The 26327-nt window shown below is 46.8% G+C and overlaps 1 protein-coding gene across 1 annotated transcript in view; it reads left to right on the forward strand.

Moving 5' to 3' along the window:
* Positions 1 to 4659: 4659 nt before the first annotated feature.
* LOC118380183 (C-myc promoter-binding protein-like) overlaps positions 4660 to 26327 on the forward strand; it is a gene marked incomplete at its 5' end in the record, with an annotated part of 39392 nt that continues 17724 nt past the window's right edge. Inside the window, 5 exons of the mRNA XM_052506345.1 lie at positions 4660 to 6668; positions 6916 to 7144; positions 9495 to 9586; positions 17561 to 17730; positions 20090 to 20741. Of these exons, the coding sequence (XP_052362305.1) occupies positions 4660 to 6668; positions 6916 to 7144; positions 9495 to 9586; positions 17561 to 17730; positions 20090 to 20741 (3152 nt within the window). The remainder of the gene's footprint in view (positions 6669 to 6915; positions 7145 to 9494; positions 9587 to 17560; positions 17731 to 20089; positions 20742 to 26327) is intronic.

Below are 26327 nucleotides of genomic sequence, written 5' to 3' on the forward strand. Positions count from 1 at the left end.
CTTAGTAAGCAGCTACTCTTCCTGGGGTTTATTATGGATCCCCTTAGTAAGCAGCTACTCTTCCTGGGGTTTATTATGGATCCCCTTAGTAAGCAGCTACTCTTCCTGGGGTTTATTATGGATCCCTTAGTAAGCAGCTACTCTTCCTGGGGTTTATTATGGATCCCCTTAGTAAGCAGCTACTCTTCCTGGGGTTTATTATGGATCCCCTTAGTAAGCAGCTACTCTTCCTGGGGTTTATTATGGATCCCCTTAGTAAGCAGCTACTCTTCCTGGGGTTTATTATGGATCCCCTTAGTAAGCAGCTACTCTTCCTGGGGTTTATTATGGATCCCCTTAGTAAGCAGCTACTCTTCCTGGGGTTTATTATGGATCCCCTTAGTAAGCAGCTACTCTTCCTGGGGTTTATTATGGATCCCCTTAGTAAGCAGCTACTCTTCCTGGGGTTTATTATGGATCCCCTTAGTAAGCAGCTACTCTTCCTGGGGTTTATTATGGATCCCTTAGTAAGCAGCTACTCTTCCTGGGGTTTATTATGGATCCCCTTAGTAAGCAGCTACTCTTCCTGGGGTTTTTATTATGGACTCTTCCCCCTTAGTAAGCAGCTACTCTTCCTGGGGTTTATTATGGATCCCCTTAGTAGCAGCTACTCTTCCAGCTACTCTTCCTGGGGTTTATTATGGATCCCCTTAGTAAGCAGCTACTCTTCCTGGGGTTTATTATGGATCCCCTTAGTAAGCAGCTACTCTTCCTGGGGTTTATTATGGATCCCCTTAGTAAGCAGCTACTCTTCCTGGGGTTTATTATGGATCCCCTTAGTAAGCAGCTACTCTTCCTGGGGTTTATTATGGATCCCCTTAGTAAGCAGCTACTCTTCCTGGGGTTTATTATGGATCCCCTTAGTAAGCAGCTACTCTTCCTGGGGTTTATTATGGATCCCCTTAGTAAGCAGCTACTCTTCCTGGGGTTTATTATGGATCCCCTTAGTAAGCAGCTACTCTTCCTGGGGTTTATTATGGATCCCCTTAGTAAGCAGCTACTCTTCCTGGGGTTTATTATGGATCCCCTTAGTAAGCAGCTACTCTTCCTGGGGTTTATTATGGATCCCCTTAGTAAGCAGCTACTCTTCCTGGGGTTTATTATGGATCCCCTTAGTAAGCAGCTACTTCTTCCTGGGGTTTATTATGGATCCCCTTAGTAAGCAGCTACTCTTCCTGGGGTTTATTATGCAGACTCTTCCCCTTAGTAAGCAGCTACTCTTCCTGGGGTTTATTATGGATCCCCTTAGTAAGCAGCTACTCTTCCTGGGGTTTATTATGGATCCCCTTAGTAAGCATCTACTCTTCCTGGGGTTTATTATGGATCCCCATTAGTTCCTGTCAAGGCAGCAGCTACTCTTCCTGGGGTTTGTTATGGATCCCCATTAGTTCCTGTCAAGGCAGCGGCTACTCTTCCTGGGGTTTATTATGGATCCCCATTAGTTCCTGCCAAGGCAGCAGCTACTCTTCCTGGGGTTTGTTATGGATCCCCATTAGTTCCTGCCAAGGCAGCAGCTACTCTTCCTGGGGTTTGTTATGGATCCCCATTAGTTCCTGTCAAGGCAGCAGCTACTCTTCCTGGGGTTTGTTATGGATCCCCATTAGTTCCTGTCAAGGCAGCAGCTACTCTTCCTGGGGTTTATTATGGATCCCCATTAGTTCCTGCCAAGGCAGCAGCTACTCTTCCTGGGGTTTATTATGGATCCCCATTAGTTCCTGCCAAGGCAGCGGCTACTCTTCCTGGGGTTTGTTATGGATCCCCATTAGTTCCTGTCAAGGCAGCAGCTACTCTTCCTGGGGTTTGTTATGGATCCCCATTAGTTCCTGTCAAGGCAGCAGCTACTCTTCCTGGGGTTTGTTATGGATCCCCATTAGTTCCTGCCAAGACAGCAGCTACTCTTCCTGGGGTTTGTTATGGATCCCCATTAGTTCCTGTCAAGGCAGCAGCTACTCTTCCTGGGGTTTGTTATGGATCCCCATTAGTTCCTGTCAAGGCAGCAGCTACTCTTCCTGGGGTTTGTTATGGATCCCCATTAGTTCCTGTCAAGGCAGCAGCTACTCTTCCTGGGGTTTGTTATGGATCCCCATTAGTTCCTGTCAAGGCAGGAGCTACTCTTCCTGGGGTTTATTATGGATCCCCATTAGTTCCTGTCAAGGCAGCAGCTACTCTTCCTGGGGTTTGTTATGGATCCCCATTAGTTCCTGTCAAGGCAGCAGCTACTCTTCCTGGGGTTTGTTATGGATCCCCATTAGTTCCTGTCAAGGCAGCAGCTACTCTTCCTGGGGTTTGTTATGGATCCCCATTAGTTCCTGTCAAGGCAGCAGCTACTCTTCCTGGGGTTTATTATGGATCCCCATTAGTTCCTGTCAAGGCAGCAGCTACTCTTCCTGGGGTTTGTTATGGATCCCCATGAGTTCCTGCCATGGCAGCAGCTACTCTTCCTGGGGTTTATTATGGATCCCCATTAGTTCCTGTCAAGGCAGCAGCTACTCTTCCTGGGGTTTGTTATGGATCCCCATTAGTTCCTGTCAAGGCAGCAGCTACTCTTCCTGGGGTTTGTTATGGATCCCCATTAGTTCCTGTCAAGGCAGCAGCTACTCTTCCTGGGGTTTGTTATGGATCCCTATTAGTTCCTGTCAAAGCAGCAGCTACTCTTCCTGGGGTTTAATATGGATCCCCATTAGTTCCTGTCAAGGCAGCAGCTACTCTTCCTGGGGTTTGTTATGGATCCCCATGAGTTCCTGCCATGGCAGCAGCTACTCTCCCTGGGGTTTATTATGGATCCCCATTAGTTCCTGTCAAGGCAGCAGCTACTCTTCCTGGGGTTTATTATGGATCCCCATGAGTTCCTGCCATGGCAGTAGCTACTCTTCCTGGGGTTTATTATGGATCCCCATTAGTTCCTGCCAAGGCAGCAGCTACTCTTCCTGGGGTTTATTATGGATCCCCATGAGTTCCTGCCATGGCAGCAGCTACTCTTCCTGGGGTTTATTATGGATCCCCATTAGTTCCTGTCAAGGCAGCAGCTACTCTTCCTGGGGTTTATTATGGATCCCCATTAGTTCCTGCCAAGGCAGCAGCTAATCTTCCTGGGGTTTATTATGGATCCCCATTAGTTCCTGTCAAGGCAGCAGCTACTCTTCCTGGGGTTTATTATGGATCCCCATTAGTTCCTGCCAAGGCAGCAGCTACTCTTCCTGGGGTTTATTATGGATCCCCATGAGTTCCTGTCAAGGCAGCAACTACTCTATCTGGGGTTTATTATGGATCCCCATTAGTTCCTGTTGTCAAGGCAGCAGCTACTCTTCCTGGGGTTTATTATGGATCCCCATTAGTTCCTGCCAAGGCAGCAGCTACTCTTCCTGGGGTTTATTATGGATCCCCATTAGATCCTGCCAAGGCAGCAGCTACTCTTCCTGGGGTTTATTATGGATCCCCATTAGTTCCTGTCAAGGCAGCAGCTACTCTTCCTGGGGTTTATTATGGATCCCCATTAGTTCCTGTCAAGGCAGCAGCTACTCTTCCTAGGGTTTGTTATGGATCCCCATGAGTTCCTGACATTGCAGCAGCTACTCTTCCTGGGGTTTATTATGGATCCCCATTAGTTCCTGTCAAGGCAGCAGCTACTCTTCCTGGGGTTTGTTATGGATCCCCATTAGTTCCTGTCAAGGCAGCAGCTACTCTTCCTGGGGTTTGTTATGGATCCCCATTAGTTCCTGTCAAGGCAGCAGCTACTCTTCCTGGGGTTTGTTATTGATCCCCATTAGTTCCTGTCAAGGCAGCAGCTACTCTTCCTGGGGTTTATTATGGATCCCCATTAGTTCCTGTCAAGGCAGCAGCTACTCTTCCTGGGGTTTGTTATGGATCCCCATGAGTTCCTGCCATGGCAGCAGCTACTCCCTGGGGTTTATTATGGATCCCCCTGGGGTTTATTATGGATCCCCATTAGTTCCTGTCAAGGCAGCAGCTACTCTTCCTGGGGTTTATTATGGATCCCCATGAGTTCCTGCCATGGCAGCAGCTACTCTTCCTGGGGTTTATTATGGATCCCCATTAGTTCCTGCCAAGGCAGCAGCTACTCTTCCTGGGGCTTATTATGGATCCCCATGAGTTCCTGCCATGGCAGCAGCTACTCTTCCTGGGGTTTATTATGGATCCCCATTAGTTCCTGTCAAGGCAGCAGCTACTCTTCCTGGGGTTTATTATGGATCCCCATTAGTTCCTGCCAAGGCAGCAGCTACTCTTCCTGGGGTTTATTATGGATCCCCATTAGTTCCTGTCAAGGCAGCAGCTACTCTTCCTGGGGTTTATTATGGATCCCCATTAGTTCCTGTCAAGGCAGCAGCTACTCTTCCTGGGGTTTAGTATGGATCCCCATTAGTTCCTGCCAAGGCAGCAGCTACTCTTCCTGGGGTTTATTATAGATCCCCATTAGTTCCTGTAAAGGCAGCGGCTACTCTTCCTGGGGTTTATTATAGATCCCCATTAGTTCCTGTCAAGGCAGCAGCTACTTTTCCTGGGGTTTATTATGGATCCCCATTATTTCCTGCCAAGGCAGCAGCTACTCTTCCTGGGGTCCAGCAAAATTTAGGCAGTTAATACAATTTGTTGTGTCTTTAGGTCCTCTGACTAGACAGGACCACACGACCAGCCCTGGTGACTCCAAAACTCCCTGTGGTACCAGACCAAAGAACCGGAGGCTGAGGCCCAACTCCCTGGACCTGACTGGAGGACAGGGGACTCTCAGGACCATCACACTCAACTTCACCTCCACCACCATGCAGGTCCGAGGCCCTGCTCCGAAACGCCCCCCGCCTCCGAACTGCAAACCTGGGAAGACCAGTCAGGCTGTTCCTACCCAGAACCAGAAGAGATTGGATGGGGGAGAGGGGGAGGAGGTAGAAGGCGGTAAGGACAGACAGACACCTGCCAAAGAGGTGGAAAGGAGGAGTGTGAACATCAGTGGTGGAGACACTGAAAGGCCTGCAGCCCACAGTGTTAGTGGAGATGGAGACGGGGCTGCAGCCCACAGTGTTGGTGGAGATGGAGACGGGGCTGCAGCCCACAGTGTTGGTGGAGATGGAGACGGGGCTGCAGCCCACAGTGTTAGTGGAGATGGAGACGGGGCTGCAGCCCACAGTGTTAGTGGAGATGGAGACGGGGCTGCAGCCCACAGTGTTAGTGGAGATGGAGACGGGCCTGCAGCCCACAGTGTTAGTGGAGATGGAGACGGGGCTGCAGCCCACAGTGTTAGTGGAGATGGAGACGGGGCTGCAACCCACAGTGTTAGTGGAGATGGAGACGGGGCTGCAGCCCACAGTGTTGGTGGAGATGGAGACGGGGCTGCAGCCCACAGTGTTAGTGGAGATGGAGACGGGGCTGCAGCCCACAGTGTTAGTGGAGATGGAGACGGGGCTGCAGCCCACAGTGTTGGTGGAGATGGAGACGGGGCTGCAGCCCACAGTGTTGGTGGAGATGGAGACGGGGCTGCAGCCCACAGTGTTGGTGGAGATGGAGACGGGGCTGCAGCCCACAGTGTTGGTGGAGATGGAGACGGGGCTGCAACCCACAGTGTTAGTGGAGATGGAGACGGGGCTGCAGCCCACAGTGTTAGTGGAGATGGAGACGGGGCTGCAGCCCACAGTGTTAGTGGAGATGGAGACGGGGCTGCAACCCACAGTGTTGGTGGAGATGGAGACGGGGCTGCAACCCACAGTGTTGGTGGAGATGGAGACGGGGCTGCAGCCCACAGTGTTAGTGGAGATGGAGACGGGGCTGCAACCCACAGTGTTAGTGGAGATGGAGACGGGGCTGCAGCCCACAGTGTTAGTGGAGATGGAGACGGGGCTGCAACCCACAGTGTTAGTGGAGATGGAGACGGGGCTGCAGCCCACAGTGTTGGTGGAGATGGAGACGGGGCTGCAACCCACAGTGTTGGTGGAGATGGAGACGGGGCTGCAGCCCACAGTGTTGGTGGAGATGGAGACGGGGCTGCAGCCCACAGTGTTAGTGGAGATGGAGACGGGGCTGCAACCCACAGTGTTGGTGGAGATGGAGACGGGGCTGCAGATTGCAGTGTCTCCAAACAGAGCAGTGTAAGAAACAGCAGTGAAACCGTGGGCGGAGCCGTGAAGAGGACAAGTATCGTTGAGACTGGCTTTGACCCTCTGTCCATTATAGCAGCTGAGACGGAGACAGAGGGTGATGGGGACAGTAGCAGTACCTCCACAGCCCGCCGGGACCTGGCAGAAGAGATAGAGATGTACATGAAGGTTCTGAGCCCTCTGAGCAGCAGGACCGCCAGCATGGACCTTCAGAACCCATCCAGCCCGCTAGTCCACGCCACCTCCACCCCATCTAAACCCTCCTCCCGCCGACCTCGGCCCCTCAGCCTGACCCACTCCCCCTGTACCTCCCCCCGACCACCTCCTCCCTTACTTCGTGCCAACTCGCACCTCCCCCTCTCCAGGCCCAAAGAACGTCTCCGTCCCTCCTCCCTGGTCTCCCCCTCCTCCCCAACTCTCAGTCTGGACATGTTTAAGAGCAGCTTCCTGTCAGCAGGGAAGGGGGTGGCTGAGAAGGCCAGCAGGCTCTACTCCCGCCTGTCATCACAGACATCACTCTCACAGGTATGTACAACCATCCATCAAATGGAAGACATTGTCCGGGATCCAACGCAGATTAACGACATGTGCATAGCAATAGACATTACATTTTTTTTTTTTTAAAGATCACATTCCCTCAATGCTGGAGACGTCAGCTCAATCTGAAATGACCTTTAATAAAAGTTCAACTCGTTTGTTGAAACCTGATCATTGTCAAGATGCCATTTTGGGTACTGTGCACCATTTGAAAAGGAACCCTCTTCTCCCACAGGATGTGAACTGCGACCAGATCAGCGTGTCATCAATGACCTCAGTGGACCCAGAATGCACCTCTCTGTTGGAGGAGGGCTCTGTCCTGGACCCTGAAGGTTTCGCCTCCTCCTACGCCTCGCCCCAGCACGACAGCATTGCGTGCCTGAGGAGGAGCCCAGCCAGGGGACGCCTCGTCTCTCAGAGCCCCACCTCGCCCTGCAAGGTGTTCTGCCACAACTCCTTCTCTAGTGCGTAAAGTAGTCCCGCCTCATTCTCACTCTGTGTCTAAGTGTGCTAGTTTCAGCGGCGTTTGAGTTTGACATAAGTTTGACAATGGTTAATTCCTCACCAAAATTGTTATTTTTATTACGTTTTAGTATTGCAACAATTTTAAGAATGTTATATAATATTAAACATCAATTACAAAAAAAATCTAAAGATTTTTTTTAAGGCTTTCGAAAAACTATGTTTCAGAAAAATTAGAACCAAAAAATATTGCAAGGGCAGTGCTTGATGCATAACTACAGACCCGGGTTTGATCCCAGGCTGTGTCACAAATGGCCGTGACCGAGTGTCGCATAGGGCGAAGCATAATTGGTCAAGCATCGTCCGGGTAACTTCGGTCGTCAGTTTAACAGGGTTTCCTCCGACACATTGGTGCAGCTGGCTCCCGGGTTAAGCAGGTGGGTGTTAAGAACCACGGTTTGGCAGGTCATGTTTTGGAGGGCGCATGACTCGACCTTCGCCTCTCCCGAGCCCGTTGGGGAGGTGCAGCGATGAGACAAGATCATAATTGAAAAAGGGGGGTAAAAATACAAGAAATACAACAACAACAAAATTATTGCAGTTTTGAAACTGACTGTGTGGTATTTTGGATGTGGTAATTGCAGAAGACCTTCAGTTGAACTGCAGTTAAACTGCAAAATTTACGAAGTCCTTGAAGTATACTGCAGTTATATTGCATTCTAAGTACATTGACACAACAGTGTACTGCAGTTATAATGCATTCTAAGTACATTTACACAACAGTGTACTGCAGTTATAATGCATTCTAAGTACATTTACACAACAATGTACTGCAGTTATACTGCATTCTAAGTACATTTACACAACAGTGTACTGCAGTTATACTGCATTCTAAGTACATTGACACAACAGTGTACTGCAGTTATAATGCATTCTAAGTACATTTACACAACAGTGTACTGCAGTTATACTGCATTCTAAGTACATTTACACAACAGTGTACTGCAGTTATACTGCATTCTAAGTACATTTACACAACAGTGTACTGCAGTTATACTGCATTCTAAGTACATTTACACAACAGTGTACTGCAGTTATACTGCATTCTAAGTACATTTACACAACAGTGTACTGCAGTTATACTGCATTCTAAGTACATTTACACAACAGTGTACTGCAGTTATACTGCATTCTAAGTACATTTACACAACAGTGTACTGCAGTTATACTGCATTCTAAGTACATTTACACAACAGTGTACTGCAGTTATACTGCATTCTAAGTACATTTACACAACAGTGTACTGCAGTTATACTGCATTCTAAGTACATTTACACAACAGTGTACTGCAGTTATACTGCATTCTAAGTACATTTACACAACAGTGTACTGCAGTTATACTGCATTCTAAGTACATTTACACAACAGTTTACTGCAGTTATACTGCATTCTAAGTACATTTACACAACAGTTTACTGCAGTTATACTGCATTCTAAGTACATTTACACAACAGTGTACTGCAGTTATACTGCATTCTAAGTACATTTACACAACAGTGTACTGCATTCTAAGTACATTTACACAACAGTGTACTGCAGTTATACTGCATTCTAAGTACATTTACACAACAGTGTACTGCAGTTATACTGCATTCTAAGTACATTTACACAACAGTTTACTGCAGTTATACTGCATTCTAAGTACATTTACACAACAGTGTACTGCAGTTATACTGCATTCTAAGTACATTTACACAACAGTGTACTGCAATCTGTTTTTTCATAAAGGAAGCAATTGAATTGAATAATGAAACTTTTGAGTGTTTAATGTTTTGTAAAGTCGTACTGAATGTGATTGGCTGATGGTAACTCTATGTATTTCTGTACTGAATGTGATTGGCTGATGGTAACTCTATGTATTTCTGTATTGATTGTGATTGGCTGATGGTAACTCTATGTATTTATGTACTGATTGTGATTGGCTGATGGTAACTCTATGTATTTCTGTATTGATTGTGATTGGCTGATGGTAACTCTATGTATTTATGTACTGATTGTGATTGGCTGATGGTAACTCTATGTATTTCTGTACTGAATGTGATTGGCTGATGGTAACTCTATGTATTCCTGTACTGAATGTGATTGGCTGATGGTAACTCTATGTATTTCTGTACTGAATGTGATTGGCTGATGGTAACTCTATGTATTTCTGTACTGAATGTGATTGGCTGATGGTAACTCTATGTATTTCTGTACTGAATGTGATTGGCTGATGGTAACTCTGTGTATTTCTGTACTGAATGTGATTGGCTGATGGTAACTCTATGTACCGGTATGTCCTGTTATTCTCAGGTGGTTTGGCTCCTCCATCTAGAGGTCCCCAGACTCCAGACTCTTCTCCTGATGCCTCCCGCTTCTACCTCCGTCACCACTACACTACTGAGGTCAGTGTTATAGACTGTAATAGCCTGTTATAGACTCTTATGGACTGCTATAGCCTGTTATAGCCTCTTCCACCTCAGTCACCACTACACTACTGAGGTCAGTGTAATAGCCTGTTATAGACTGTTATAGCCTCTTCCTTCTCAGTCACCACTACACTACTAAGGTCAGTGTTATACCCTGTTATAGCCTGTTATAGACTCTTATGGACTGTTATAGACTGTTATAGCCTCTTACATTTACATTACATTACATTTAAGTCATTTAGCAGACGCTCTTATCCAGAGCGACTTACAAATTGGTGCATACACCTTATGACATCCAGTGGAACAGCCACTTACAATAGTGCATCTAAATCTTTTTAGGGGGGGGGGGGTGAGAAGGATTACTTACCCTATCCTAGGTATTCCTTGAAGAGGTGGGGTTTCAGGTGTCTCCGGAAGGTGGTGATTGACTCCGCTGTCCTGGCGTCGTGAGGGAGTTTGTTCCACCATTGGGGGGCCAGAGCAGCGAACAGTTTTGACTGGGCTGAGCGGGAACTGTACTTCCTCAGTGGTAGGGAGGCGAGCAGGCCAGAGGTGGATGAACGCAGTGCCCTTGTTTGGGTGTAGGGCCTGATCAGAGCCTGGAGGTACTGAGGTGCCGTTCCCTCACAGCTCCGTAGGCAAGCACCATGGTCTTGTAGCGGATGCGAGCTTCAACTGGAAGCCAGTGGAGAGAGCGGAGGAGCGGGGTGACGTGAGAGAACTTGGGAAGGTTGAACACCAGACGGGCTGCGGCGTTCTGGATGAGTTGTAGGGGTTTAATGGCACAGGCAGGGAGCCCAGCCAACAGCGAGTTGCAGTAATCAAGACGGGAGATGACAAGTGCCTGGATTAGGACCTGCGCCGCTTCCTGTGTGAGGCAGGGTCGTACTCTGCGGATGTTGTAGAGCATGAACCTACAGGAACGGGACACCGCCTTGATGTTAGTTGAGAACGACAGGGTGTTGTCCAGGATCACGCCAAGGTTCTTAGCGCTCTGGGAGGAGGACACAATGGAGTTGTCAACCGTGATGGCGAGATCATGGAACGGGCAGTCCTTCCCCGGGAGGAAGAGGAGCTCCGTCTTGCTGAGGTTCAGCTTGAGGTGGTGATCCGTCATCCACACTGATATGTCTGCTAGACATGCAGAGATGCGATTCGCCACCTGGTCATCAGAAGGGGAAAGGAGAAGATTAATTGTGTGTCGTCTGCATAGCAATGATAGGAGAGACCATGTGAGGTTATGACAGAGCCAAGTGACTTGGTGTATAGCGAGAATAAGAGAGGGCCTAGAACAGAGCCCTGGGGGACACCAGTGGTGAGAGCGCGTGGTGAGGAGACAGATTCTCGCCACGCCACCTGGTAGGAGCGACCTGTCAGGTAGGACGCAATCCAAGCGTGGGCCGCGCCGGAGATGCCCAACTCGGAGAGGGTGGAGAGGAGGATCTGATGGTTCACAGTATCGAAGGCAGCCGATAGGTCTAGAAGGATGAGAGCAGAGGAGAGAGAGTTAGCTTTAGCAGTGCGGAGCGCCTCCGTGATACAGAGAAGAGCAGTCTCAGTTGAATGACTAGTCTTGAAACCTGACTGATTTGGATCAAGAAGGTCATTCTGAGAGAGATAGCGGTAGAGCTGGCCAAGGACGGCACGCTCAAGAGTTTTGGAGAGAAAAGAGAGAAGGGATACTGGTCTGTAGTTGTTGACATCGGAGGGATCGAGTGTAGGTTTTTTCAGAAGGGGTGCAACTCTCGCTCTCTTGAAGACGGGGAGGGACGTAGCCAGCGGTCAGGGATGAGTTGATGAGCGAGGTGAGGTAAGGGAGAAGGTCTCCGGAAATGGTCTGGAGAAGAGAGGAGGGGATAGGGTCAAGCGGGCAGGTTGTTGGGCGGCCGGCCGTCACAAGACGCAAGATTTCATCTGGAGAGAGAGGGGAGAAAGAGGTCAGAGCATAGGGTAGGGCAGTGTGAGCAGAACCAGCGGTGTCGTTTGACTTAGCAAACGAGGATCGGATGTCGTCGACCTTCTTTTCAAAATGGTTGACGAAGTCATCTGCAGAGAGGGAGGAGGGGGGCGGGGGAGGGAGGATTCAGGAGGGAGGAGAAGGTGGCAAAGAGCTTCCTAGGGTTAGAGGCAGATGCTTGGAATTTAGAATGGTAGAAAGTGGCTTTAGCAGCAGAGACAGAGGAGGAAAATGTAGAGAGGAGGGAGTGAAAGGATGCCAGGTCCGCAGGGAGGCGAGTTTTCCTCCATTTCCGCTCGGCTGCCCGGAGCCCTGTTCTGTGAGCTCGCAATGAGTCGTCGAGCCACGGAGCGGGAGGGGAGGACCGAGCCGGCCTGGAGGATAGGGGACATAGAGAGTCAAAGGATGCAGAAAGGGAGGAGAGGAGGGTTGAGGAGGCAGAATCAGGAGATAGGTTGGAGAAAGATTGAGCAGAGGGAAGAGATGATAGGATGGAAGAGGAGAGAGTAGCGGGGGAGAGAGCGAAGGTTGGGACGGCGCGATACCATCCGAGTAGGGGCAGTGTGGGAAGTGTTGGATGAGAGCGAGAGGGAAAAGGATACCAGGTAGTGGTCGGAGACTTGGAGGGGAGTTGCAATGAGGTTAGTGGAAGAACAGCATCTAGTAAAGATGAGGTCAAGCGTATTGCCTGCCTTGTGAGTAGGGGGGAAGGTGAGAGGGTGAGGTCAAAAGAGGAGAGGAGTGGAAAGAAGGAGGCAGAGAGGAATGAGTCAAAGGTAGACGTGGGGAGGTTAAAGTCGCCCAGAACTGTGAGAGGTGAGCCGTCCTCAGGAAAGGAGCTTATCAAGGCATCAAGCTCATTGATGAACTCTCCGAGGGAACCTGGAGGGCGATAAATGATAAGGATGTTAAGCTTGAAAGGGCTGGTAACTGTGACAGCATGGAATTCAAAGGAGGCGATAGACAGATGGGTAAGGGGAGAAAGAGAGAAAGACCACTTGGGAGAGATGAGGATCCCGGTGCCACCACCCCGCTGACCAGAAGTTCTCGGGGTGTGCGAGAACACGTGGGCGGACGAGGAGAGAGCAGTAGGAGTAGCAGTGTTATCTGTGGTGATCCATGTTTCCGTCAGTGCCAAGAAGTCAAGGGACTGGAGGGAGGCATAGGCTGAGATGAACTCTGCCTTGTTGGCCGCAGATCGGCAGTTCCAGAGGCTACCGGAGACCTGGAACTCCACGTGGGTCGTACGCGCTGGGACTACCAGATTAGGGTGGCCGCGGCCATGCGGTGTGGAGCGTTTGTATGGTCTGTGCAGAGAGGAGAGAACAGGGATAGACAGACACATAGTTGACAGGCTACAGGCTACAGGCTACAGGCTCTTCCTTCTCAGTCACCACTACACTACTGAGGTCAGTGTTATAGCCTGTTATAGACTGTTATAGCCTCTTCCTTCTCAGTCACCACTACACTACTGAGGTCAGTGTTATAGCCTGTTATAGCCTGTTATAGACTCTTATGGACTGTTATAGACTGTTATAGCCTCTTCCTTCTCAGTCACCACTACACTACTGAGGTCAGTGTTATAGCCTGTTATAGACTGTTATAGACTGTTATAGCCTCTTCCTTCTCAGTCACCACTACACTACTGAGGTCAGTGTTATAGCCTGTTATAGACTGTTATAGCCTCTTCCTTCTCAGTCACCACTACACTACCGAGGTCAGTGTTATAGACTGTTATAGCCTCTTCCTTCTCAGTCACCACTACACTACTGAGGTCAGTGTTATAGCCTGTTATATCCTGTTATAGCCTGTTATAGCCTGTTATAGCCTCTTCCTTCTCAGTCACCACTACACTACTGAGGTCAGTGTTATAGCCTGTTATAGACTGTTATAGCCTCTTCCTTCTCAGTCACCACTACACTACTGAGGTCAGTGTTATAGCCTGTTATAGCCTGTTATAGACTGTTATAGCCTCTTCCTTCTCAGTCAACACTACACTACTGAGGTCAGTGTTATAGCCTGTTATAGACTGTTATATCCTGTTATAGCCTCTTCCTTCTCAGTCACCACTACACTACTGAGGTCAGTGTTATATCCTGTTATAGACTGTTATATCCTGTTATAGCCTCTTCCTTCTCAGTCACCACTACACTACTGAGGTCAGTGTTATAGCTTGTTATAGCCTCTTCCACCTCAGTCACCACTACACTACTGAGGTCAGTGTTATAGCCTGTTATAGCCTGTTATAGCCTCTTCCTTCTCAGTCACCACTACACTACTGAGGTCAGTGTTATAGCCTGTTATAGACTGTTATAGCCTGTTATAGCCTGTTATAGCCTCTTCCACCTCAGTCACCACTACACTACTGAGGTCAGTGTTATAACCTGTTATAGCCTCTTCCACCTCAGTCACCACTACACTACTGAGGTCAGTGTTATAGCCTGTTATAGACTGTTATATCCTGTTATAGCCTCTTCCTTCTCAGTCACCACTACACTACTGAGGTCAGTGTTATAACCTGTTATAGCCTCTTCCACCTCAGTCACCACTACACTACTGAGGTCAGTGTTATAGCCTGTTATAGACTGTTATATCCTGTTATAGCCTCTTCCTTCTCAGTCACCACTACACTACTGAGGTCAGTGTTATAACCTGTTATAGCCTCTTCCTTCTCAGTCACCACTACACTACTGAGGTAAGTGTTATAACCTGTTATAGCCTCTTCCACCTCAGTCACCACTACACTACTGAGGTCAGTGTTATAGCTTGTTATAGCCTCTTCCACCTCAGTCACCACTACACTACTGAGGTCAGTGTTATAGCCTGTTATAGCCTGTTATAGCCTCTTCCTTCTCAGTCACCACTACACTACTGAGGTCAGTGTTATAGCCTGTTATAGACTGTTATAGCCTGTTATAGCCTGTTATAGCCTCTTCCACCTCAGTCACCACTACACTACTGAGGTCAGTGTTATAACCTGTTATAGACTGTTATAGCCTGTTATAGCCTCTTCCACCTCAGTCACCACTACACTACTGAGGTCAGTGTTATAGCCTGTTATAGCCTGTTATAGCCTCTTCCACCTCAGTCACCACTACACTACTGAGGTCAGTGTTATAACCTGTTATAGACTGTTATAGCCTGTTATAGCCTCTTCCACCTCAGTCACCACTACACTACTGAGGTCAGTGTTATAACCTGTTATAGCCACTTCCACCTCAGTCACCACTACACTACTGAGGTCAGTGTTATAGCCTGTTATAGACTGTTATATCCTGTTATAGCCTCTTCCTTCTCAGTCACCACTACACTACTGAGGTCAGTGTTATAACCTGTTATAGCCTCTTCCACCTCAGTCACCACTACACTACTGAGGTCAGTGTTATAGCTTGTTATAGCCTCTTCCACCTCAGTCACCACTACACTACTGAGGTCAGTGTTATAGCCTGTTATAGCCTGTTATAGCCTCTTCCTTCTCAGTCACCACTACACTACTGAGGTCAGTGTTATAGCCTGTTATAGACTGTTATAGCCTGTTATAGCCTGTTATAGCCTCTTCCACCTCAGTCACCACTACACTACTGAGGTCAGTGTTATAACCTGTTATAGACTGTTATAGCCTGTTATATCCTCTTCCACCTCAGTCACCACTACACTACTGAGGTCAGTGTTATAGCCTGTTATAGACTGTTATAGCCTGTTATAGCCTGTTATAGCCTCTTCCACCTCAGTCACCACTACACTACTGAGGTCAGTGTTATAACCTGTTATAGCCTGTTATAGCCTGTTATAGCCTCTTCCACCTCAGTCACCACTACACTACTGAGGTCAGTGTTATAGACTGTTATAGCCTCTTCCTTCTCAGTCACCACTACACTACTGAGGTCAGTGTTATAACCTGTTATAGCCTCTTCCACCTCAGTCACCACTACACTACTGAGGTCAGTGTTATAGCCTGTTATAGCCTCTTCCACCTCAGTCACCACTACACTACTGAGGTCAGTGTTATAGCCTGTTATAGACTGTTATAGCCTCTTCCACCTCAGTCACCACTACACTACTGAGGTCAGTGTTATAACCTGTTATAGCCTCTTCCACCTCAGTCACCACTACACTACTGAGGTCAGTGTTATAGCCTGTTATAGCCTGTTATAGCCTGTTATAGCCTCTTCCACCTCAGTCACCACTACACTACTGAGGTCAGTGTTATAGCCTGTTATAGACTGTTATAACCTGTTATAGCCTCTTCCACCTCAGTCACCACTACACTACTGAGGTCAGTGTTATAACCTGTTATAGCCTCTTCCACCTCAGTCACCACTACACTACTGAGGTCAGTGTTATAACCTGTTATAGCCTCTTCCACCTCAGTCACCACTACACTACTGAGGTCAGTGTTATAACCTGTTATAGCCTCTTCCACCTCAGTCACCACTACACTACTGAGGTCAGTGTTATAACCTGTTATAGCCTCTTCCACCTCAGTCACCACTACACTACTGAGGTCAGTGTTATAACCTGTTATAGACTGTTATAGCCTGTTATAGCCTCTTCCACCTCAGTCACCACTACACTACTGAGGTCAGTGTTATAGCCTGTTATAGCCTGTTATAGCCTCTTCCACCTCAGTCACCACTACACTACTGAGGTCAGTGTTATAACCTGTTATAGACTGTTATAGCCTGTTATAGCCTCTTCCACCTCAGTCACCACTACACTACTGAGGTCAGTGTTATAACCTGTTATAGCCACTTCCACCTCAGTCACCACTACTACTGAGGTCAGTGTTATAGCCTGTTATAGACTGTTATATCCTGTTATAGCCTCTTCCTTCTCAGTCACCACTACACTACTGAGGTCAGTGTTATAACCTGTTATAGCCTCTTCCACCTCAGTCACCACTACACTACTGAGGTCAGTGTTATAGCTTGTTATAGCCTCTTCCACCTCAGTCACCACTACACTACTGAGGTCAGTGTTATAGCCTGTTATAGCCTGTTATAGCCTCTTCCTTCTCAGTCACCACTACACTACTGAGGTCAGTGTTATAGCCTGTTATAGACTGTTATAGCCTGTTATAGCCTGTTATAGCCTCTTCCACCTCAGTCACCACTACACTACTGAGGTCAGTGTTATAACCTGTTATAGACTGTTATAGCCTGTTATATCCTCTTCCACCTCAGTCACCACTACACTACTGAGGTCAGTGTTATAGCCTGTTATAGACTGTTATAGCCTGTTATAGCCTGTTATAGCCTCTTCCACCTCAGTCACCACTACACTACTGAGGTCAGTGTTATAACCTGTTATAGCCTGTTATAGCCTGTTATAGCCTCTTCCACCTCAGTCACCACTACACTACTGAGGTCAGTGTTATAGACTGTTATAGCCTCTTCCTTCTCAGTCACCACTACACTACTGAGGTCAGTGTTATAACCTGTTATAGCCTCTTCCACCTCAGTCACCACTACACTACTGAGGTCAGTGTTATAGCCTGTTATAGCCTCTTCCACCTCAGTCACCACTACACTACTGAGGTCAGTGTTATAGCCTGTTATAGACTGTTATAGCCTCTTCCACCTCAGTCACCACTACACTACTGAGGTCAGTGTTATAACCTGTTATAGCCTCTTCCACCTCAGTCACCACTACACTACTGAGGTCAGTGTTATAGCCTGTTATAGCCTGTTATAGCCTGTTATAGCCTCTTCCACCTCAGTCACCACTACACTACTGAGGTCAGTGTTATAGCCTGTTATAGACTGTTATAACCTGTTATAGCCTCTTCCACCTCAGTCACCACTACACTACTGAGGTCAGTGTTATAACCTGTTATAGCCTCTTCCACCTCAGTCACCACTACACTACTGAGGTCAGTGTTATAACCTGTTATAGCCTCTTCCACCTCAGTCACCACTACACTACTGAGGTCAGTGTTGCAGTCAATCAACTGGTCAGTTAGTCAACCGTATCCGGGTCTCTTACGTCTCTAGGTGTTGATGTCTAGCTGCTGTCGCTGTAAGACATGTGACTGTCTGGTGTATGATGAAGAGATCATGGCAGGATGGACGGCTGATGACTCCAACCTCAACACCACCTGTCCCTTCTGTGGCTCTTCCTTCCTGCCCTTCCTTACTGTACACATCAGGGACCTGAGACACAGGTGATCACACACTACGACACACACACTACGACACACACACACACTACGACACACACACTACGACACACACACACACTACGACACACACACTACGACACACACACACACACTACGACACACACACACACTACGACACACCTACACACACACTACGACATACACACACTACGACACACCCCACACACACACACGACACACCCACACACACTACGACATACACACACTACGACACACACACACACACTACGACACACCCACACACACACTCGACACACCCACACACACTACGACACACACACACTACGACACACCGACACACACTACGACACACACACACACTACGACACACACACTACGACACACACACACACTACGACACACCCACACACACACTAAGACACACCTACACACACACTACGACACACACTACGACACACCCACACACACACTCGACACACCCACACACACTACGACATACACACACTACGACACACACACACACACTACGACACACCCACACACACACTACGACACACCCACACACACTACGACACACACACACTACGACACACCGACACACACTATGACACACACACACACCCACGACACACACACACACTACGACACACACACAACGACACACACACACACTACGACACACACACTACGACACACACACACACACTACGACACACACACACACTACGACACACCTACACACACACTACGACATACGCACACTACGACACACCCACACACACACTACGACACACCCACACACACTACGACATACACACACTACGACACACACACACACACTACGACACACCCACACACACACTACGACACACCCACACACACTACGACACACACACACTACGACACACCGACACACACTACGACACACACACACACTACGACACACACACTACGACACACACACACACACTACGACACACCCACACACACACTAAGACACACCTACACACACACTACGACACACACTACGACACACCCACACACACACTACGACACACCCACACACACTACGACATACACACACTACGACACACACACACACACTACGACACACCCACACACACACTACGACACACCCACACACACTACGACACACACACACTACGACACACCGACACACACTATGACACACACACACACTACGACACACACACACTACGACACACACACTCCGACACACACACACACACTACGACACACCCACACACACACTACGACACACCTACACACACACTACGACACACACACACTACGACACACCCACACACACACTACGACACACCCACACACACTACGACATACACACACTACGACACACACACACACACTACGACACACCCACACACACACTACGACACACCCACACACACTACGACACACACACACTACGACACACCGACACACACTACGACACACCCACACACACACTACGACACACCCACACACACTACGACACACCCACACACACTACGACATACACACACACTACGACACACCCACACACACACTACGACACACCCACACACACTATGACATACACACCCTACGACACACCCATACACACTACGACATACACACACACTACGACACACCCACACACACACTACGACACACCCACACACACTATGACATACACACACTACGACACACCCACACACACACTACGACACACCCACACACACTACGACATACACACACTACGACACACACACACACACACTACGACACACACACACACACACACTACGACACACCCACACACACACTACGACACACCCACACACACAGGTCAGGGCAGGTAGGCTCAGGGTCAGGGCAGGTAGGTTCAGGGTCAGGGCAGGTAGGCTCAGGGTCAGGGCAGGGAGGCTCAGGGTCAGGGCAGGTAGGTTCAGGGTCAGGGCAGGTAGGCTCAGGGTCAGGGCAGGTAGGCTCAGGGTCAAGGCAGGGAGGCTCAGGGTCAGGGCAGGTAGGCTCAGGCTCAGGGCAGGTAGGCTCAGGGTCAGGGAAGGTAGGCTCCGGGTCAGGGCAGGCAGAATGGTCAAAAACTGGGAAAACTAGAAAACCAGGACTAGAGAAAGACAGGGGCACGGGAAAAACGCTGGTAGGCTTGATGAAACGAAACAAACTGGCAACAGACAAACAGAGAACACAGGTATAAATACCCAGGGGATAATGGAGAAGATGGGCGACACCTGGTGGGGGGTGGAGACAATCACAAAGACGGGTTAAAGATCAGGGCGTGACAAAAAAGTATTTTAACTTAAGTACTTTCCACCACTGGTACACACATCTCAGATCCCGTACATGTTTGTCTCTTTAGGACCAGTGACGAGGGTCACCAACCTTTAGGAGAGGACACGGCTGCTTCAGTCAACCCTGAGACTGCAGCTGGAGCACTGACACCCCAGTCAACCACAGCTCTAGCAGCGGAGGAAGAGGACACTGAGGGTGTAGCTGGGTGTCCACAGGACCCTGTCCCATGCACAACTTCAGATCCAACCTCAGCCCCATCTCCAACCTCAGGCCCACCTCCAACCTCAGCCCCATCTCCAACCTCTCCCCCACCTCCAACATCTTCCCCACCTCCAGCCTCTCCCCCACCTCCAGCCTCTCCCCCATCTCCAACCTCAGCCCCATCTCCAACCTCTCCCCCACCTCCAGCCTCTCCCCCATCCCCTGCCTCAACTACAACTCGTAGTTCCCCAGTGAGTAGTTCTCCAACCCCAACCCCATCCCCATCTCCCCCAGCCCCGGTGACGGTTCCCTACCTGAGTCCCTTGGTTCTGTGGAAAGAGCTAGAGTCTCTGCTGGGTAATGAGGGGGACCAGGTGATTAGTTGTCCCAGCATCGTGGACCAGCACCCTATCGTGTTCTGGAACCTGGTGTGGTGCTACCGCAGACTGGAACTCCCCTCTCATCTGCCCGGTCTCATACTGACCTCACAGCACTGCAGCCAGGGACACGTACCGCAGGTAGGTACACTACACTGAACGTACCCATACATTACACTACTCTGAACGTACCCATACATTAAACTACAATGAACGTACCCATAAATTACACTACTCTGAACGTACCCATACATTACACTACAATGAACGTACCCATAAATTACACTACTCTGAACGTACCCATACATTACACTACAATGAACGTACCCATAAATTACACTACACTGAACGTACCCATAAATTACACTACACTGAACGTACCCATAAATTACACTACACTGAACGTACCCATACATTACACTACAATGAACGTACCCATAAATTACACTACACTGAACGTACCCATACATTACACTACAATGAACGTACCCATAAATTACACTACACTGAACGTACCCATACATTACACTACACTGAATGTACCCATACATTACACTACAATGAACGTACCATAAATTACACCACTAAATGTACCCATACATTACACACACACCCGAACATTACTCTACACTGAATGTACCCGAACATTACACTACACTGAATGTACCCATACATTACACTACACTGAATGTACCCATACATTACTCTACACTGAATGTACCCATACATTACTCTACACTGAATGTACCCATACATTACTCTACACTGAATGTACCCGAACATTACTCTACACTGAATGTACCCGAACATTACACTACACTGAATGTACCCATACATTACTCTACACTGAATGTACCCATACATTACTCTACACTGAATGTACCCGAACATTACACTACACTGAATGTACCCATACATTACTCTACACTGAATGTACCCGAACATTACACTACACTGAATGTACCCATACATTACTCTACACTGAATGTACCCATACATTACTCTACACTGAATGTACCCATACATTACTCTACACTGAATGTACCCGAACATTACACTACACTGAACGTACCCATACATTACTCTACACTGAATGTACCCGAACATTACACTACACTGAATGTACCCATACATTACTCTACACTGAATGTACCCGAACATTACACTACACTGAACGTACCCGAACATTACACTCCTCTGAATGTACCCGAACATTACACTACACTGAATGTACCCGAACATTACACTACACTGAATGTACCCGAACATTACTCTACACTGAATGTACCCATACATTACACTACACTGAATGTACCCATACATTACTCTACACTGAATGTACCCGAACATTACACTACACTGAATGTACCCATACATTACTCTACACTGAATGTACCCGAACATTACACTACACTGAACGTACCCGAACATTACACTCCTCTGAATGTACCCGAACATTACACTACACTGAATGTACCCGAACATTACACTACACTGAATGTACCCGAACATTACTCTACACTGAATGTACCCATACATTACACTACACTGAATGTACCCGAACATTACACTACACTGAATGTACCCGAACATTACTCTACACTGAAGGCCCATACATTACACTACACTGAATGTACCCATACATTACTCTACACTGAATGTACCCATACATTACTCTACACTGAACGGCCCATAAATTACACTACATTGAATGTACCCACATTACTCTACATTGAATGTACCCATACATTACACTACACTGAATGGACCCGAACATTACTCTACACCGAACATTACACTACACTGAATGTACCCAACATTACACTACACTGAATGGACCCGAACATTACTCTACACTGGGAATGTACCCATACATTACTCTACACTGAACGAAAACATTACACTCCTCTGAATGTACCAACATTACACTACACTGAATGTACCAACATTACACTACACTGAATGTACCCGAACATTACACTACACTGAATGTGCCGAACATTACTGGCACTGAATGTACCAGAACATTACACTACACTGAATGTACCCATACATTACACTACACTGAATGTACCCATACATTACTCTACACTGAATGTACCCATACATTACTCTACACTGAATGCCCACATTACTCTACACTGAATGTGGAGACATTACTCTACAAATGTACACATTACACTACACTGAATGTACCCATACATTAACACTGAATGTACCCATACATTACTCTACACTGAATGTACCCGAACATTACACTACACTGAATGTACCCATACATTACTCTACACATGTACCCGAACATTACACTACACTGAATGTACCCATTTGTCTACACTGGAATGTACCCATACATTACTCTACACTGAATGTACCAACATTACTCTACACTGACATGTACCCATACATTACTCTACACTGAATGTACCCGAACATTACACTACACTGAATGTACCCATACATTACTCTACACTGAATGTAGCACATTACACTACACTGAACAGTCAACATTACACTCCTCTGAATGTACCGGAACATTACACTACACTGAATGGGACATTGTACACTGGGTGAACATTACTCTACACTGAATGTACCATACATTACACTACACTGAATGTGCCCATACATTACTCTACACTGAATGTACCAGAACATTACACTACACTGAATGCCCATACATTACTCTACACTGAATGTACCCAACATTACACTACACTGAACGCCCAACATTACACTCCTCTGAATGTACCCGAACATTACACTACACTGAATGTACCATTACATACACTGAATTACCGAACATTACTCTACACTGAATGTACCCATACATTACACTACACTGAATGTACCCGAACATTACACTACACTGAATGTACCCAACATTACTCTACACTGAATGTACCCATACATTACACTACACTGAATGTGCCCATACATTCTCAACACTGAAGCCCATACATTCTACACAACCATAAATTACACCACTGAATGTACCCAGCCACTACATTGAATCCCATACATTACTCACACTGAATGTACCCATACATTACACTACACTGAATGTACCCGAACATTACACTACACTGAATGTACCCGGACATTACTCTACACTGAATGTCCAGAACATTACACTACACCCGAACATTACTCTACACTGAATGTACCCATACATTACTCTACACTGACCTGAACATTACACTCCTCTGAATGTCCCAACATTACACTACACTGAATGTACCCAACATTACTCTACACTGAATGTACCCATACATTACACTACACTGGATGTGCCCAGCACGTTACTCTACACTGAATGCCCATACATTACCCTACACTGAATGTTACACTCACTGGATGTGAACTCTACACTGAATGTGGTACATTACACTACACTGAATGTACCCAACAACTCCCCACTGAATCTGCCCGGTCTCATACACTGATGTACCCATACATTACAGCACTGAATTGCCCATACATTACTCTACACTGAATATTACCCATACATTACACTACACTGAATGTACCCATACATTACACTACACTGAATGTACCCGAACATTACACTACACTGAATGTACCCATACATTACACTACACTGAATGTACCCATACATTACACTACACTGAATGTACCCATACGTTACTCTGCACTGGAATTACCCGGACATTTACTACACTGAATGTGCCCATACATTACTCTACACTGAATGTACCCATACATTACACTACACTGGAATGTACTCCAACATTACATTTACTCTACACTGAATGTACCCATACATTACACTACACTGAATGTACCCATACATTACTCTACAATGTGCCCATACATTACACTGCACTGGATGAACATTACACTGGATGTGCCCAAATTACACTACACTGAATGTGCCCATACATTACACTACACTGAATGTACCCATATACATTACACTACACTGAATGTGCCATACATTACACTACACAATGAATGTACCTGGATACATTACACTACACTGAATGTACCCATACATTACACTACACTGGAATGTACCCATACATTACTCTACACTGAATGTACCCATACATTACTCTACACTGAATACATTTACTCTACACTGGATGTGCCAACATTACACTACACTGAATGTACCATACATTACTCTACACATTCTACACTGAATGTACCCATACATTACACTACACTGAATGTACCCACATTACACTACACTGAATGTACCCATACATTACTCTACACTGAATGTACCCATACATTACTCTACACTGAATACCCATACATTACTCTACACTGGAATGTGCCCAACATTACTCTACACTGAATGTACCCATACATTACACTACACTGAATGTACCCATACATTACACTACACTGAATGTACCCATACATTACTCTACACTGAATGTATGTGCCCATACATTACACTACACTGAATGTGCCCATACGTTACTCTGCACTGGATGTGCCCAACATTTACACTACACTGAATGTGCCCATACATTACTCTACACTGAATGTACCCGAACATTACACTACACTGAATGTACCATACGTTACTCTACACTGAATACATTACACTACACTGAATACCCACTGGAACATTACACTACACTGAATGTACCCAACATTACACTACACTGAATGCCCAACATTACTCTACACTGAATGTACCCACATTACACTACACTGAATGTACCAACATTACACTACACTGAATGTACCCAACATTACACTACACTGAATGTGCCCATACATTACTCTACACTGAATGTACCCATACATTACTCTACACTGAATGTACCCGAACATTACACTACACTGAATGTACATTACTCTACACTGAATACATTACTCTACACTGAATGTACCCATACATTACTCTACACTGAATGTACCCATACATTACACTACACTGAATGTACCCATACATTACTCTACACTGAATGTACCCATACATTACACTACACTGAATGTACCCAACATTACACTACACTGAATGTACCCATACATTACACTACACTGAATGTACCATACATTACTCTACACTGAATTACCCATACATTACACTACACTGAATGTACCCATACATTACTCTACACTGAATGTACCCATACATTACACTACACTGAATGTACCCATACATTACACTACACTGAATGTACCCATACATTACACTACACTGAATGTACCCATACATTACACTACACTGAATGAACATTACTCTACACTGAATGTACCCAACATTACACTACACTGAATGTGTACATTACTCTACACTGGATACATTACTCTACACTGAATGTACATACATTACTCTACACTGAATGTACCCAACATTACACTACACTGAATGTACCCAACATTACACTACACTGAATGTACCCATACATTACTCTACACTGAATGTACCACGGAACATTACTCTACACTGAATGTACCATACATTACACTACACTGAATGTACCCATACATTACTCTACACTGAATGTACCCATACATTACTCTACACTGAATGTACCCATACATTACTCTACACTGAATGTACCCATACATTACTCTACACTGAATGTACATTACACTACACTGAACACATTACACTACACTGAATGTACCCATACATTACTCTACACTGAATGTACCCATACATTACTCTACACTGAATGTACCATTACATTACACTACACTGAATACATTACACTACACTGAATGTACCCAACATTACAC

Source organism: Oncorhynchus keta, unplaced genomic scaffold (genome assembly GCF_023373465.1).
Source record: "Oncorhynchus keta strain PuntledgeMale-10-30-2019 unplaced genomic scaffold, Oket_V2 Un_contig_25824_pilon_pilon, whole genome shotgun sequence".
NCBI classification, from domain to species: Eukaryota; Metazoa; Chordata; class Actinopteri; order Salmoniformes; family Salmonidae; genus Oncorhynchus; species Oncorhynchus keta.